The sequence below is a fragment of the Rhopilema esculentum genome, unplaced genomic scaffold (assembly GCF_057945365.1).
Source record: "Rhopilema esculentum isolate cy_ngs unplaced genomic scaffold, ASM5794536v1 HiC_scaffold_37, whole genome shotgun sequence".
NCBI classification, from domain to species: Eukaryota; Metazoa; Cnidaria; class Scyphozoa; order Rhizostomeae; family Rhizostomatidae; genus Rhopilema; species Rhopilema esculentum.
Window position 1 is genome coordinate 1,123,464 of NW_028300848.1, and position 18,287 is coordinate 1,141,750.

At 35.6% G+C, this 18,287-nt stretch overlaps 1 protein-coding gene across 1 annotated transcript; it reads left to right on the forward strand.

The window, feature by feature from the left end:
- Positions 1-119: 119 nt before the first annotated feature.
- On the forward strand, positions 120-16,825 carry LOC148957131 (P2R1A-PPP2R2A-interacting phosphatase regulator 1-like). The gene is made up of 9 exons (XM_089115812.1): positions 120-1,255; positions 1,511-1,841; positions 7,471-7,512; positions 8,592-8,635; positions 11,296-11,350; positions 11,907-12,023; positions 12,760-12,830; positions 13,409-13,464; positions 13,777-16,825. The coding sequence occupies exons 2-9, from the start codon at positions 1,608-1,610 to the stop codon at positions 14,160-14,162; spliced, it is 1,005 nt and encodes a 334-aa protein (XP_088971938.1). The 5' UTR covers positions 120-1,255; positions 1,511-1,607; the 3' UTR covers positions 14,163-16,825.
- Positions 16,826-18,287: the final 1,462 nt, after the last annotated feature.

Sequence of the window (18,287 nt, forward strand, 5' to 3'; positions counted from 1 at the left end):
CATCCAAATCCGAACACTTTTACGAAAGTTATTTAGGGACATCGACATTCGAGAAACTTTCTATAAGGCTTCAGTATAGAGCTTCGGGGAAGGTGTCTCGAAAATCTCACCAAAAGCCGAAATAACTCAACCAGACCCCCTAATACATGTCAAGTACAACGAATTTAGTAAGCATATCAAGTTTCATCCAAATCCGAACACTTTTACGAAAGTTATTTAGGGACATCGACATTCGAGAAACTTTCTATAAGGCTTCAGTATAGAGCTTCGGGGAAGGTGTCTCGAAAATTTCACCAAAAGCCAAAACAACTCAACCAGACCCCCTAATACATGTCAAGTACAACGAATTTAGTAAGCATATCAAGTTTCATCCAAATCCGAACACTTTTACGAAAGTTATTTAGGGACATCGACATTCGAGAAACTTTCTATAAGGCTTCAGTATAGAGCTTCGGGGAAGGTGTCTCGAAAATTTCACCAAAAGCCGAAATAACTCAACCAGACCCCCTAATACATGTCAAGTACAACGAATTTAGTAAGCATATCAAGTTTCATCCAAATCCGAACACTTTTACGAAAGTTATTTAGGGACATCGACATTCGAGAAACTTTCTATAAGGCTTCAGTATAGAGCTTCGGGGAAGGTGTCTCGAAAATTTCACCAAAAGCCAAAACAACTCAACCAGACCCCCTAATACATGTCAAGTACAACGAATTTAGTAAGCATATCAAGTTTCATCCAAATCCGAACACTTTTACGAAAGTTATTTAGGGACATCGACATTCGAGAAACTTTCTATAAGGCTTCAGTATAGAGGTTCGGGGAAGGTGTCTCGAAAATTTCACCAAAAGCCGAAATAACTCAACCAGACCCCCTAATACATGTCAAGTACAACGAATTTAGTAAGCATATCAAGTTTCATCCAAATCCGAACACTTTTACGAAAGTTATTTAGGGACATCGACATTCGAGAAACTTTCTATAAGGCTTCAGTATAGAGCTTCGGGGAAGGTGTCTCGAAAATTTCACCAAAAGCCGAAATAACTCAACCAGACCCCCTAATACATGTCAAGTACAACGAATTTAGTAAGCATATCAAGTTTCATCCAAATCCGAACACTTTTACGAAAGTTATTTAGGGACATTTTTTGGTGATGTTTTCATTTGGGGGTTTCCTCGGAGGTTGTTGGATACATTTTGGATGGTCGAATTTTCATGTTTTACGCTTTCAATTGGTGAAAAATGGAAGTGAAGGTACGTTTTCAGTAGTTTGGAGTCGATTTAGCGTAGTTATTTCTGCCCTAGTGTCGAAGATGTGTTCAAATCGGCATGTGCTGTTTCACCTCGAATGTCTGATTTACGTTAAAATTTAGGCCGTGTCAAAAATTTTTCGATGTTTTGGCTCACCTTTGGAAGCACAGCACATTTTATTACAAACAAGATACTCGAATCGAGAGATAATCCAGCCAAGTTTCCTACTATAAAATATCTTTTTCTTATCTTTTATAGTTTTTTTGTAAGAAGCAATCAAAGTCCGAATGTATACACGAATGTCTATTTGAATGTCTAATCGAATGTCGCTCGCTAAATAGCGGACCAAATTAGAATGGCGTTCGAAGAAGGGACAAGGTTTTCCAAAATGGAAACAGATGAAGATTCAGTCGGCTCTCATTGCTCAAATACTAGTCTTAGAAGATGGAACTCATCTCCAATGATTAATAATGTCAAATCAGTTGACTATAGCATAGCAATCGAAAAACCAAGGACAGGAAGGACCCGAACATTCTCAGCTTCCATGTACAATCAAGCTACACTGGATCGATCCCCACACGTAATTACCGTACGTTTTTTCGAAATATCTCTCTTTATATTTTATTTTAAGTGACGCAAATCTAGCAGTGATTTCAACATCTATGCCTCTCTAGAAAAAGCCCTTTATAGTTTAATTTTCAATTTTATATCTGCGCACATCGGCCTAATACTTTTTTCTGATGGAAAAGTCACCCTGGCAATCCGTCCAATTGGCTTCAGCAGGTACGTGAAGGACGGAGTTGATCTCTGCATATGGAACAAACTTGTTGTTGCCACTTTCTAAGTGTATGGTTTTGTGGGTAAAAATTCGAAAATTGAAATCAAAACATGATGGAGTTTGTAATTGGGTCCGTTTTTCAATCGGCAAAAAAAACTTTCGGAGCACCATGGAGCGTATTTCTCAAATCCTTATCAATTTTGTCTTGTTTCGAGTTTCTCCATTCTGCCTTTATAACATCTTTACAGATAACAGCTCATACCATATTAAGGATCATCGTGACATAAGTTCGTTTTCCTCCTTTCAAATCCTCCATCAACTGAAATGAATGAAAACTGTCTATGATCTGTTATCGGTTTGATATGTTTTTGAAATATTAACATTTTATCGACATGTAGCCAAGAGTTTCAGTAACCTAATCTCTATGATATAACCAATGATGACCATCTTTGTTGAATTTAGATCAGGCTTTATTTCTAGGAAAAGCCAACCATATCCTTCATTTATACTCATCATCCTTTGAAGTGCTGTTTCTTGTTTTATCCATTGCATCCTTTCCATTTACTGCTAAAAAAGTTTCATGTTAACATGTTATTTTCACATCCATTACAACCCTTGTCAGTGCACATTTATTGCTCTTCAAAGTGCACTCAGCATCAGTTTGGTTGACCAAAATTGCATATCAGCTGCCAGAGAACCATGGCTGAAAAATTTGCTTAATTCCCAAAATAAGTTGATGTTGCTTGCTAGGACAGTTGAACATTAACCATTCATTCCTTGTTAATGCAGGACAACCTAACCCATGAATCCCTATTTTAAAATTTGCTTCAATATGGTCAAAAATATTTCAGTTTGCTTGACGAAATGCATCAAAGATTCTTCTGGGGTTCTCCCTCATTGTCATTTTCCTCTGATTCGATTCCAGTAATGCAGTCCTATCTAAACATTACTCTGTTGCAAATTTAATTCCTACAAGAGAAATTGTCACAAAATTTTTGTCTTTCATGATTTGAACATGTTTTGTGTAGAAAAACAAGTTGAAGGTTTTTTGTTTTGATTTAGTTTCAAAAGCTAATCTTTGTTCATTTTTTGAGTCAGCATATTGGTAATCATTGTTTAGAGATTAAGATGGATCTGAGATTTCAATATGTTTTATCTTTTATGGTTTACTCATGGAATTTTATTGCTTGATGTTGCTTGTCTTCATTTTTATCACAAAATTACCATTAGGTACAATTTTCTTCAACATAACTAGATATTTTGCTTTTTTCTTATTTGCTCACTATAAGACCTTTTAAACCTCTCTGAACTAAGGCTTACATTCATTTATATCAAAATCACCGTTTTGTGCATTCAACCGCATCAGTATCAAATTGAATTCTATGGCTTTCATCAATTTCTAGTGGGGCAGAATGAATTTCCGTAGAAACTCACACCAACAGTAAAACACATGGTCCTTAAGGCTTAAACATCCCTACCTTATCCAGAAAACAGCTTTGTATTTGTATATAGTAAAGGTGAAATGTTATCATGTGTTGATAAAACTTGGAAATCCCAGAAAGGAGGACCAATTAAAAAGGCATCTTTCAGCTTTTTTCTATTAATGTGATTCATTAATTTATTCATTTTTCTACACAAAGATAGAATGATCAGCTAAACATATCTGTTTTATTAATTTCACTTCTTTTATTCTGTTATTTTTGATAGCCACAACTTACTTACTTGTATCATTGGCTTGTTTATGGTGTTACAATTGAAGAACTATTTACCTAAGGCATTAACAAAAGTATGCAGCTTGCCATAAAAAATTCAAGCTCAAATGGACAAGCCAAAACCTCCATACTCTCTGTTTTTATGTGATAGATTCTTGGTATATTTATTATCTTTTTTCTGGTTTTTCAGTATGAGCTCTTCTGAAAATCATAAACACGACAGTTTGCTAGCAGCAGGCTTTAAATTTTGATTACTGAAGTTTTTAAAAACGAAATCACACCATGTTAGCTCATCACCTTCTTTGACATGAAAACATCACAACCTTCTGTTAAAAAAGCTTTTCTTGCTCTGTTGTGTTGCTAGATGATTTTGCTTTTTAGATTAATCATAAAGTTAGGTGCCTATGGTAGAAAATAGTCTTGATTTTTTGACTGTTCTTCCCTGACATGAAAATGCATGGCAGTGTTGGCGTCATTGCCAGGCTGATTTTTCTTTAATATGTTACAAAGTAAAGCAGCTCTAAGTGAAATTTGGCATGATTGTTATATGAAAGTTATATTTATAACTTTACTTGGCGGGATGGAAGTTACAATACAAATAGATGTGGTCAAGGGGTTTTCCTGACAACCAAAGAAGTGTACAAACCTTTGTCTATCTTTTAGTCAAGTCTTCTAAACCATGTGAGAGTAATTAAATAGACTTTTTGGCAAGTTTTTGAAAACTTTGTAAGAAAGAGTTGCAGTCCATCGAAACATTTATGTTGTTTTAGAGGTTTTCCAACTTTTTAGATATGACACGATTCCCTAGAACTCTTCCAGCCTATTTTCTCTGTTTCAAGGAAGCATGTGCCACCAATGTGTGTTTTCCTTGATAGGGGGTGTGCCATTTTGTGGGGTACCATTTTTCGAGGAAAAAATGAATTTTGGGGGTATAGATTTTGGTAAAATCAAACATAGGCATTTATTTTGGGTATGATTTTTAGCATGGCCTTATTTTGGGGTATCATTTTTATAAGAAAGGTAAAATGTTTTCATTTTTTGATTGAGTTGTTTGATTTTTGCAAATTTGAATTCAATTTTAGAGTATGTATTTAGATTTAAATTTAGGGTATGTTTTCTTATTTCAGTTTGGCACACCCCCATTTACTGCCTATTGAAGTTACAACCAACACCAGCCACCACACCCCCACCCCCGACCCACTTCTGAGCAAATTTGGTTCAGAAAGGCAAATTTATAGCTAGCTAGATTTCTCGTATAGCATCAATCACAATTATTACCTATTTTTTATTTTAGGGACCAGTCTTATTAATGGTGGGGGTGGGGCAGAAGATATTGAGGGGGCCATCTATAATTTTGCTACTTTCAAGGGGGCTAAATAAATTAACAGTAAAAAAGAGGGGGGCATGAAACATTTTAGTCAATGAAATCGATTAAGCTATTAACGGTCATAACTATAAAAATTGAAAAAATACTTCTAGTGAACATTCATAATTAGAGTTATAACAGTTGTGGTTAATCAGTTATGAATCTATGTCATTTTCACTTGATTCAGAGCTTGAATCTGACTGCTGAGTTTTGTTTGCCCCAAAAGCAGCAAGGATTGTCAGCTGCTTTCCCTTCTTTGTACAGCTTTCCTTTCTTGCCACTGTTACACACACCATCTTTCACAATTGATCTTCTGCAAATAATTTTGCCTGATCTGTCATCACACCCTTTCCTAGCAAAAACCTGAGGCCAGCTATGTGTATTTTGCTGCTCAATGAACTAGTCTGTACTGTTGTAATATTGAATGAAAAATCTCCTATCTCAATTTTCATCTTGACTTCTTCACTTTTCTCTCCTGGAAGAATGGCATGACACCAATTAACAACAAATAGCTTCTCAGAGCATGTACAACTATTCTTTTCTTGCTCTTTCTCTTGTTCTCCATTGTACAGCATTGTGCTTTGGCATTGTCAAATTTTTAGCTGAGCACACTAAATCCAGCTCTTTTTTCTAGCATGGCTAGGTTCAAGACAACATCACCCTTTACCTTTAATAAACTTCCCTTGCAAAAAATCAGACCTCTTTATCAAACTACAATAGAAGGATAACTCATTTGCTTTCCATGGTTGAATGTTAATGTCTTTCTCAAAAAGTTTTGCTTTCAATGTTTTGATTTCTGCCATGAAGATCTCGACTTTGCTCAAAACATTTTCAAGGAACTGCAGGGGTTTTTCAGCTGTTACTGGTCTTTCACTGAAAGCTGCCCATGATCCCCTACTGCCCAAAAATTTTTTTACGTTCTGTCAGTTGCCATCTTTTGCCTCTGAAAACCGAGCCTCATATGCATCAGTTTTCTGTTGTAGTCTCCACCTCAATTCTCTCTGTGCTATTTTTAACAGAAAATGTGTTGTCTTTCGATGTTGTGCAGGGGGGGGGGGCTTAGAAATTATTTTTAGATTTGCGGGGATTGTAGCTAAATTAATTTGAGGGGGGGCCAAGGAAAGGACCGCACTCTTCCATCTCCCGCCCCACTCCCCAATATTAATTATGACTGGTCCCTTAATTTATTTTTACTTTTTCTGATATAAAGGTAATTAGACAAAATTGGACATAAGGTTGATGTGAAGCAGGCTGAAGACAAAAGGCCACGGGTTAAGGCCAGACGAATTACAAATGTGAAAGCTTTAGTCTTCAGTGCAGATTCTCCACTCTAAGCAGTTACAACTGCTGCACCCTTGGTTATTAACACAAACAGCAAACTACCTTTCTCCAAGAAAGACCTCGTTATCGTAATCTCCATGGGCTGCTTTCCATATTATTTTACGAAATTTCTATGCGGAGAGATATTCCTAGTTCACAGGTTGGCAATTGCTAGGCGAAGGGGGGAGGCTTTGATACCTTAAATCAATGAGGCCAAGGATTGTGAAATGAAATGAGGCAAAAGACCGGGAAATATAGCTGACACAGGTGATCGTGAGATGGCCAAAAGTAGCCAAGGGTCTGAAGTGTCAAAACCAAATCCCACCTTTTTTTAGAGAAAGGTTTTGGGAGCTTAAGGGTAATGCTCAAACGAGGATAGACACCTTTCTGGCGTAGGCTGTACCTAAGGTCGGTTTTGGCACTGCATTGTCAAGGGGTTTCTTGCTCGCATATGCCCATCGGTGTTCATGGATTAAAAAGCTTTTCAACTTGCCTCAACATACTGCCAACTGTTATCCATTCACATGACTTTATGACATTGTTTTTTAACGGAGTATTGCAGAACCAGGATGGTCTTGGCAATTCCCAAATAGCCTTCATGAGCACTACAAATCCCACTTAGCTAAACAGACGTGTTGTCGAAATCAGGCTCAAAGTACTTAGGACCATCAAGTTTATGGAGATCTGTTTCTCATAGACTTAGGGCATTATATACAGTTTTCAGGTTTTCAACACTGTTGCTAACAAAACCGCACTTATTAAACCCAGCTTGCTTTTAGGGATATAAGGCTAGAAGTCTGCTTCAATAATTTTCATTTTTAACTGATAACTTGTTATTATATTAAAACCGTATCTTCCCACGTATAAATTTCCTCCTTTTAGTGAACTCCCTTGACAAGCAAGTAAATACCAATAGTCAAAAGCAAGTCAAAGTAAAGTGTTATAAGTACAATTTCGGATGCTTTTTCGACAACTTAATTAAAACACGAATCTCGCTGCGTTTTTGGACGCCACTTGATTATTCTCTGTATTTTCTCAACAGCCTATTGGATCACCTGCATCAAGAATAAGTCAGCTGAAGCAGGTTCGTCCCATTTTTTATTGATCATTTATACAACTGAATCTGCATCGCTGTAATGTTAGTGAGACGAGCAAGTAAAAATAATCCATCCTTCATCTTTGCTGTGAAAGCGCATGCGTATTAAACGAAAACACTATCACGCATGGTCTGCCTGGAACGACGAAGGCTAGGCCATCCATATTTTTGCTGATTCATCTCTCATAGAGGTGGTTTTTCCATGGCCATGCCTTTTAAGGAGCCCGCTGTCATATATACCATTTATGTACTTTAAGCAAGCTTGTGTCTGCTCATCTGATGCTTTTAGCGAATTCAAGCGATTCACGACTTTTCAAAGACCAGTTTATCTTTATGAGAAATTGCTCATTGAAATTTGTTGCTTTGTTATTGTCTATCAAAAAAGAAGCAATGTTTCAAAATCCTCTTCACGTATCACGTCTTCAACTTTGTAATTTAAATGAAATAAAAAGAAACAAATTTCTTGAAGCCTCCATTTGATTTAAGATGTGTATAGACAATGATATTTGATGAAGCAGGTGAAAATCAGCATGCTTTTCTTGAAGAAAATATGAATGAGAGTCTGGCAGCCTGGGACAAAACTATCAACTCACTATTTTCAAAAATCTGTTTTCTAGTAAATATTCTGATATCGTTTACGAAATGTTTTTAACTCCAAATAAACCATTTAGACAGATCAAAAATTGCTTTCTAAAACTGAGTATATTATAATTTGTTTCTTTTGACTGAAACCTTATTGTCATTTTTTGAGATATGAATGGCCCTTTGAAATGTGTCCCATCACAAGTAGCGCAAACGTATTAAATACCAATTAGTCTCGATTGAAGCCGCATGTTGTCCCTGGTTTTAATTCTAAGATTCAAGTATATGCAAACTTCTAAAGTCTGTCAAAAGCCCATAACATTATGTCAAGAGTTATACGAAACTTTTTTTTTCTGCACTGCAGAACCGTATCTATTTGTATCGTCCAGAAATATAATCTTTTTTGTGATTTCTTTTATCCTTTTAAAGCTGTCCTTTTTCCCAATTTAGCGCACGTTTTTATCACAAGCTCTTTTATGTTGCAGGAAGAAAGTATGGATGAAATGACACGAGAAGCTCTTAGTGAAAGGTAATCTACTTATTTATTTTTTGCATCCGTCTTGAATAGGCCTTTTTTTAAATCTAAATTATCTGAAATCAAAGCTGAACAAGTATGCATAGTGAAATCTGTTCAAACGACCACCTGTAACAAAGTATAACCTTTGTTAGGAAACAAGCTCAATTCGAATCAACCTATAAAAATCACTGCCTTTATTTTAGTCCAATAAAGCAATGTTAGATAATTTTCAAAGAATTGCCAAGAGAAGAAAGTGATACTTGAGATATTGCTAAATTTATACACGATTCAATGCTGTTAGGGAAAGCTCCTCTGCATGTACAATTATGCTCTGCATTTGTGACTGTCATTTATCTAGTACCGTTGTGAGTCAAAAGTGGTATAAATACCATTCAAGTTAAACATTGTATCATTAAAGGTGGGTTTTTCACTGCTGAACATTTATAAGAAGGTGGGCTTGAATATATGTTTATCAAATAGCCCACCTAATAAAACGACCATTCATTGCAAGCAACCTACTTAATACAAAGATAATTTTCTTAAGGGAAAATTCTACAAAATAAAGCTCAAATATTATTGCTAGGGTCTCTTTTTAAAAAAATTGAAACTAGAGGACAGTTGCCACTCCACCCCCTGTGATTTTTCATTGTTTAAAACAATAGACTTTTGTCCTTCTCCTGATACAAACAATGGCTTGACTCCAAGATGATTCCCTTTTAAAGAGGTTTTGAATATTACTCAACATGGTCATCACCCTTCTTGTCGTTGGTTGAACAAGTGGTGCAAATTAGTTTTGCAAGAAACATCAAAGGACAGGACATGGCTATTGCTCCCCCGCAACCAATTGCGGGAATTCTTAAAGAATGGGAATCTAAAACGAAAAGGCAGATGTGGCAATTTCTAACTCTTCGGAGTTAAGTACTTTGTTTAAGAAAGGGGAACCATATCCACTTTCCTGCCTTAAATACTGTTTTATTGAATAATGAAGGAATTTTACTTTGCCCCTTGTAAAGCTCGGTAAATGTCAGTTACAGATGAAAAAATAGAGATCAATCATTAGAAATCAGCCGTTTGGCGAATTAATGCCGTTCGATTCTCGCCTTGCTGCCTAGCCAAACCTGCCGATACTGGTGTCGAGCCTATCTTGTGGCTTTACGTCCAGCGAGGCATTTGGCTGTCAATAAATGTGGCTACTGACGTGCTAGCCTTGGGAAACGCCCATCTATGCTAATAAGCAAAATGTGGCACCCCTGGAAACGTACCAAATCTAAATCCATGCCTACTTATCATTCTATGCTTCATGACCTCGGCGAATCTTTAAAGCATCATCAACTTGTATTACTCGCACAGAAAACTTTTACTTGTGTGTATTTATTCACATTTGGTGCAGTTTTCGGTCAAGAGTGCGATCATTTCCGCCAGCCTAGTTTTAACGAGCAACCCACACTGATAGTTCGATATATGCTTTTACCTTCTCAAACCAAGTTACCTGCTATTCATTTGGTCTCTAAGGATGCTGGCTTAGCTATCACTGAACCCATTTCTTTATTTTTCATAAAGAAACAGGAACAGAGTTGTTTCTGTGACACACAAAACTCAATTTTTTTGTTGATTAACAAAAACTAATTATGGGCTTCCTTGAAATCTGTGCGATCTAGAATTTAGAATCCCGTAGTAGCTTGAATCCAGATCCTGAATCTAAAATTACTTGAATCTTGGGGTTAATTTATTCAGTTATGAATTACCAGGCACCCAGAATGTTTCCTGAATCGGATCCATGATTGGATATTTAAGGACGTATTTTGGTGTTTTTTCCTGGCTACCGCACACTGGCCAGTCCACCCGTATCTTCTACTTTTTATTTACTTTTCAACCAAGTCATACCATGAATTCAATTCTGTCACAATTAACACATTTGTAATTAGACGTTTATTGCTCAGCTAGACGTGAAAGTTGCGCTTTGTAGTTGTAACCAAAAGCTGACGTCACAAATCCTTTCGGGCTGCCGAGCATCGCTCATTACCCTCTCATCTTTTTAGCTAACCGAACTGGGGGTATATTCAATCAAAATTGTGGACATCAAAATGCTTAAACAAACAGATTTCATAAGGCGAGCTTCCAGTAAGATTCGTTGTGGTGAATTAGTATCAATACTTCAGATTATATCGAACACATATCACCACGCTTCTCTAGACTTACATATTTTCTAGAAGTATTTTATTTCTATTTAATAGTGTCTGAATGCACATTGAACCATCCTGTGCCAATCTGCTGACCATTTTCACATGTACTAAAAGATCTAGGAAAAATGCTACCCTTTTTTATTTATTGGCAGGAAGTACTCTGGGTTCTAGAGCAACTATTGGATCACTTTCGCGTTCCTTTTCGCGTCAAACATAAATTGACCGTAGTCGATAAGAAGCTTGTCCGGAGCTAGGATTGTTGCCTTCTTCCCTCCTCCTCCTCTTCTTCCTACATGACCTTCGCGCCATTGGTTTACCTTTTTGAAGTTTTTGAACCTTGAGTAAAACAGAACCACATTAGTTTTCTTTGCATTGTATGAACAAATCGATCTCTATCGCCGACCGATATAATAATGCTATTTTTACTCCACTGAGAGCTATCTGCATAACTTTATGATTACAATCTGCATGTTTCATTTCTTTTTTCAGAAACGTGACTTCAGAGATTCAGCTAAGCCAAAGTTGGGGCGGAATGAGTTTACTGGTACGGTTCTATTCGCGCTATTTTTGTCATTATTGTGTTAATTTTTGTGATTATAATGCTACTTATGTCTTATCAACCTTTGAGATTTACTTGTGATGATTTAGATCTGTTTTCCTGTTGATGAAGGTTTATCCATTCGCGTCGCTGGACTTTCTAAATTAATTTCTACCGACAGGATTGCTTGTCAATTTAAAATGGTTTGTCCCCGTAAACTCCCACCATCCCCCACCCTGTTCTTACTCATATCAATCTTTGATTGTCTTGATTTTTCTAAAATGCCAAGCGGAGGGTTGTGAAATATTAGTCTGTTTTGGCTTTTTCTCGTTGTTTATTCTTCTACTCTTCGAAAACCTACCAATATTTCCGCATGATTTTAGGGCTTTTTTTCAACGTTCCCTTTTATGAAATGATTCTTTTTAATGAACATTAAGTCATACCTATGATTGATTTAACCAGTGTTGCTTGTTTGAACATGTATTTTCCGAGGATTCTCAGATTTCAACCTAGCAGTCGTGCAAAACCATTTCTTTAGAGTATGGTAATTATTTCCTTGTAGACGGAAAAATCGTTCAGTCTGACTGACGAAAAAAGAGACAACAACGAGGAAGCAAAGAGTGCTTTTTCTTCTCCTGTCGCTTCACCCTCACCCAATCGGTTGCCATGCGAACAAAGGGTAATATTTTCGTTAATTTTGCATCTCTGAAAAGTACGACAGATTCTTTTATCCACAATGGTGCTATGCTTATATTCTGCAAATGACATTAGCCAGTAGCAATTGTATTTTTGTTGTTTCAAAGGAAATTTTACCCATCGGATAGATCTGCCTTTAAAGGCATAATTTCATCGGCCTTCTAAAAGCTTGGTCAAAAGATCCATCTCAATTCATTAGCCCGTCATAAAGAGTCCGACGAAGTGACCGCCGATGCTATCGACTTTTCAAGCTTAGCAATATCTTTTATTAGCACTATCGTGTACAACAAGAGAGGCTTAAGTTGCTACTACAAGTTTCAAGCTGCGTGATGATCCCATTAAGCATGTTGCGTGATGATCGCGTTAAGCGTGTTGCGTGATGATTGAATTAAGCCCGAAACATGGGGTAGCAACTTAAAACTGATTTGTTCTACACACCAGCTTTGCATGTAGAGCTATCTCTTTACGGCACCAAGCACTGTACAACAGACAAGTAAACAATCATCCTAGTATCTCAGCATACCATATTATCTACACTGTTATCGACTGCACTCTTGTAAATTACTATACATTAATCTTAAAGCAAAGGTACAATTATTTTTTTCTTAAACAATCATTTTCTGTAGAGAATGACTGCGAGATCTGTGATTTTTACTGAAAACAAACAATATTTCCCAAAATAACTTCATAATGATGAAGTATTACTTTTGTTTCTGCAGCTTACACGTGCCCGAAGTTTGACACCTAGTCCGGGACCTCTTCCTAACAGTCCCAAATGTCGGACATTCAGGTAAGTTACTTCGGTTTTGTCTTGTTATTTTATCTGTTGTTATCAAGCCTTGTATTACCTGCTAGTACCAAGTGTTTTTCTTTATCTGTCCAGGCTAGTTTTATTTAGAGAGATATAGATTTTCTTATGACTAAAGATATTGTAGAATGGTTTTTATAAATATATTAAAATAGGATAGTACAAAACACAGTCATTTTTTGTGTCTGGACCTTTTTCAAATTGGCTTGTCATTTCAAAAAGTGTCATTAAATTAATACCCTCCGATGACCTAATTTATGGTTCGTTGCACGGAAGTATCATAGAAATATCTTTTAATAACAAGCCAACTTTTCTTCTTTATGTCAATCCTGTAGGTTGTTACTTCTGCCTAGCCTACTGACAATGGCTCCCTGTGGGTTTCCCCTCCAAGATGGGAAGCGAAGGATGTCTTCCATCAAACTTCCAAGACGTAATTTGAGTTAAACTGGCATTGCCCTAGGGTTGCTCTAGCTAGAGGGAGTTGCCCATATTACCACCAAAGCTCTTTGTTATTGTTCGACAAGCCTGTTTATATTAAAATACGGTTTTTGTATTTTTAGGAGAAGTCTCAGCCCAAACGGTCTTAGGCAGAGCGCCTTCACTTCAAAGAGAAAAAGTAGGTTCCTATTGTTTTACTTATAATTCAATATTACCATTTGTGATATATATTTGTTAGTGTATTGTATAGTTGGTGTGGAAAATAGTCATTTCTTTGGAAAAAAATCACCCAATAAAGAATAGAAAACAGAAAAGTCGCTTCAGCGCAGGATGTTGTCCACGTTTTTTGCCGGCGCGAAATCAGCACATTGCCGCCTCTTTTTCGTGCAAACCTTTTCTGTGTACCGTTTTAAAGTGATCCGGAAGTAGGGGCACATTCATACGTTCAGTGGCCGTTTTAATGTATTGCTGGTTTCCGTTACATTAATAGTTGATCCTGATGACGACGACCAGCCAATGATGCCTCAAAAGAAATTATGTACACAAATATCTACAAGCAGCGCCTCCTCCTGCTCATCACCCGACCTACACACATTCGATTCGCTACCGTTGTCATTTGATGATGATTCGGGCAGTGACACGTCAAACTCCAGCACAATGACACCAACAACAATCAGCCCTATTATTGTAAATAGCACAGCATCGCCATTTTTTTACGATAGCAAAAATCATCAAGGTTTCCCCTTTTTGAAACCAAGATATGTTGCTCCTCCGTCACCCCTTGCTGCAGGCATGCAGAGCGCAGGTATGAGTAACGATGGCAAAAAGAACTCATTTCAAAGCACAAGTTACACATTTACGCCTGTCAAAGATTAGTTTTGTTATATATGTCTTCGTTGACTAGTGCAGATTAAACAAAGAATAATGTTATCAAGGTCACAGTTTTAAATCTGTGAATGATTTTATCGATGTTGAAAAACGTAATGATACTTACGTAAACAATACTAATTTAATGATACTTTTAAAGATATCAATCATCTAGATTTAGGGTTGTGTGGCACAACACGCATTCCTTGCTCACTTGATTCAGCTACAGTGAACTGTTTTTTTCAGCCATCATGTTTACACAATATAGACATGATACTCAACAGAACAAAAGCCTATTTATTTTAAGATTCCTTAAATAATATCATAAAATGACTTTTAGCTTGCCAGGTTCTCAAATCATGGCATACTTTCTTATCAAGGTTATTAAATTTTATCATTTTTGTTTACCCAACCTGAATAAATATAGACGCCCATTTTAATCATTTGAAGAAACGAAAAAAACAGTTACTCAGTCAAGATTACACCATAAAAAGGCTTCGCCAGCTTAAAACCAGACGCTCTTTCTCCTCCCGACAGGAACTGATAGCCGAATATGTTATAGCACATCACAGTGTCGAGCTCTGTCGTCGAAGGCGTTTTCTTTTATTTGTTTGAAAATCAGATTCCGTAGTCAAAGCGATCTATTTCCAACTTTTTTCATGAACTGGAAAAACCTTCTGTTACAGTTTTCAACAGTATTAGGTTTTCAGCACCTACTTATTTCTCTCTCTCTAAACACTCTGAAAAACCAGATTCTTACCAGGCAGGCAAGTTCTACAGTTCAGACGGGGTGGCCACACCATCTAGAAAATAATTTGCTTTAACAATTCATTGGATTATCAGAGATAATAATATGGAGCTGATGATCAGCCTTTTCATTGACAAGGGAAAGAGCCTTTAATTTAGCAGGATATCTGAAAAGCCTTGCTATAAAGCGCTATAGTGTTCTCCTATTAAAACAAATGCCACAACAATCTTTTGAGCAAATTTTATATTATGATAAGGTTTAACCATTGAAGTTAGAGTTCACATTACTTTAGACAAAAGTATTTAAAAAGGTGAACGAATTTTCGGCATAGTTGTATTACCATAAGGTATTTTATGTAAAAACGGTTGTTAGATTTCTGTCCTTAATTTTTTATCGCTTTACAATGTTGTTAAGTATAGAATTATATTGTGCTCTTGTTGTGAAATACTATACTTGAGTTAATATTACAACCATATTTATCATTCACCACTTTTGTTTCATACGAAATTTCACATCCAATAGGACAGAATTTCTGGTCCCTGCCTTCTTCTTTTTCTCAAAATCAATTTTCCACCATAATCAAGCCATTCAGCGACAATACGTTAACTTTTGAAGAAATTTTGAAAAGGACATTAAAACAGGGCTGTCTTCAAAGAGTTCTTCAATCATGCTTCATCTATCAGTTTCATAAATCAATTTATCAATCAAGTTCATTTCATTAAGGCTGCAAAATCTCCCGTCAGAAAATTGCAATTTTTTGTAAAGCCTAGGCCCTAGGGCCTTACTTTACTGCCAAAATTTAAAGCTGCCTAAAAATGGTCCAAAGTCATTTTAAAGTGATAATTATTGAATAACACCAGCAAATCCCTGTATTTTCATTCATTTTATGGCGTTTTTGATCAGTTTTCGTTTGAAAAATCCACCATCAACAATTGCAAATTTTGTCAAGCCTATAGCCTTACTTTTCTACTAAAATTCGAATCTGCGTTAAAGTGCTCCATATGCATCTTAGAGTAAAAATAATTAAATAAAACAAATAAATTCCTTTTTTTCCTTCATTCTAATGCGTTTTTGACCTACTTTAGCCTGAAGAATCTCCCATAAAAAGTTACAAATTTTGTCAAGCCTAAAGCCTTTTCTTTCTACTAAAATATGAAGCTCCTTTAAAGAAGTCCACAGTCATCTCTAAATGGCGATTATAAAATAAATCCAGTAAATTACTGTGTTCTCATTCATTTTAGGACTGAAAAATTTCCCTTAAAATATTGCAATTTTTCTAAAGCCTATAGCCTTTTTCTCCATCAAAAATTAAAGCCGCGTAAAAGTGGTCCAAATGCAACTTAAAATGATTATTATCAATTATAATCAGTAAACTCCAGTCTTTTCCTTCATTTCATTGCGTTTTTATCCGTTTTAGTCCTAAAATCTCCCATGAAATATTGCAAATTTTGTGAAGCCTATAGCCTTACTATCATGGTAAAATTTGATGCTGCGTTAAAGTGTTCCAAATGCATCTTAAAGTTGTAATTACCAAACAAAACCAGTAAATTCCTATCTTTTCACTTATTTAATGGAAATTTTGATCCATTTTAGGCTGAAAATCTGCCATCAAAAATTGCAAATTTTGTCAAGCCTAAAGCCTTACTCATTTGGCAAAATTTGAAGCTGCGTTAAAGTGGTCCAATGTCGTCTTAAAGTTGTAATTACCAAACAAAACCAGTAAATTCCTATCTTTTCACTTATTTAATGGTAATTTTGATCCATTTTAAGCTGAAAAATAATCCATCGAAAAATGGCAAATTTTGTCAAGCCTATAGCCTTACTTTTTCGTAAAATTTGAAGCTTCGTTAAAGTGGTCCAAAGTCATCTTAAAGTGGTAATTACAAAATAAAACCAGTAAATTCCTATCTTTTCACTTTTTTAATGGCTATTTTAATCCATTTTAGGCTGAAAAATAATCCATCAAAAATTGCAAATTTGTCAAGCCTATAGCCTTACTTATTTGGCAAAATTTGAAGCTTCGTTAAAGTGGTCCAAAGTCATCTTAAAGTGGTTTTTACAAAATAAAACCAGTAAATTCCTATCTTCTCACTTATTTAATGGCATTTTTAATCCATTTTAGGCTGAAAAATAATCCATCAAAAATTGCAAATATTGTCAAGCCTATAGCCTTACTTTTTTGGTAAAATTTGAAGCTTCGTTAAAGTGGTCCAAAGTCATCTTATAGTGGTTTTTACAAAATAAATCCAGTAAATTCCTATCTTCTCACTTATTTAATGGCATTTTTGATCCATTTTAGGCTGAAAAATAATCCATCAAAAATTGCAAATATTGTCAAGCCTATAGCCTTACTTATTTGGCAAAATTTGAAGCTGCGTTAAAGTGGTCCAATGTTGTCTTAAAGTGGTAATTACAAAATAAAACCAGTAAATTCCTATCTTTTCACTTTTTTAATGGCTATTTTAATCCATTTTAGGCTGAAAAATATGCCATCAAAAATTGCAAATTTTGTCAAGCCTATAGCCTTACTTATTTGGCAAAATTTGAAGCTTCGTTAAAGTGGTCCAAAGTCATCTTAAAGTGGTTTTTACAAAATAAAACCAGTAAATTCCTATCTTTTCACTTATTTAATGGTAATTTTGATCCATTTTAGGCTGAAAAATATGCCATCAAAAATTGCAAATTTTGTCAATCCTATAGCCTTACTTATTTGGTAAAATTTGAAGCTTCGTTAAAGTGGTCCAAAGTCATCTTAAAGTGGTTTTTACAAAATAAAACCAGTAAATTCCTATCTTCTCACTTTTTTAATGGCAATTTCGATCCATTTTAGGCTGAAAAATAATCCATCAAAAATTGCAAATTTTGTCAAGCCTATAGCCTTACTTATTTGGCAAAATTTGAAGCTTCGTTAAAGTGGTCCAAAGTCATCTTAAAGTGGTTTTTACAAAATAAAACCAGTAAATTCCTATCTTCTCACTTGTTTAATGGCATTTTTGATCCATTTTAGGCTGAAAAATAATCCATCAAAAATTGCAAATATTGTCAAGCCTATAGCCTTACTTATTTGGCAAAATTTGAAGCTTCATTAAAGTGTTCCAAAGTCATCTTAAAGTGGTAATTACAAAATAAAACCAGTAAATTCCTATCTTTTCACTTTTTTAATGGCTATTTTAATCCATTTTAGGCTGACAAATAATCCATCAAAAATTGCAAATTTTGTCAAGCCTATAGTCTTACTTATTTGGCAAAATTTGAAGCTTCGTTAAAGTGGTCCAAAGTCATCTTAAAGTGGTTTTTACAAAATAAAACCAGTAAATTCCTATCTTCTCACTTATTTAATGGCATTTTTGATCCATTTTAGGCTGAAAAATAATCCATCAAAAATT

What these genes read in the sequence shown, in the direction of transcription:
- LOC148957131 (XM_089115812.1), top strand. Translation starts at nt 1,608, where the DNA reads ATGGCGTTCGAAGAAGGGACAAGGTTTTCCAAAATGGAAACAGATGAA. An exon ending in GGGGCGGAATGAGTTTACTG is followed by an intron (nt 11,351 to 11,906) that starts GTACGGTTCTAT and finishes ATTTCCTTGTAG; the next exon opens with ACGGAAAAATCGTTCAGTCT. An exon ending in CCCAAATGTCGGACATTCAG is followed by an intron (nt 12,831 to 13,408) that starts GTAAGTTACTTC and finishes TTGTATTTTTAG; the next exon opens with GAGAAGTCTCAGCCCAAACG.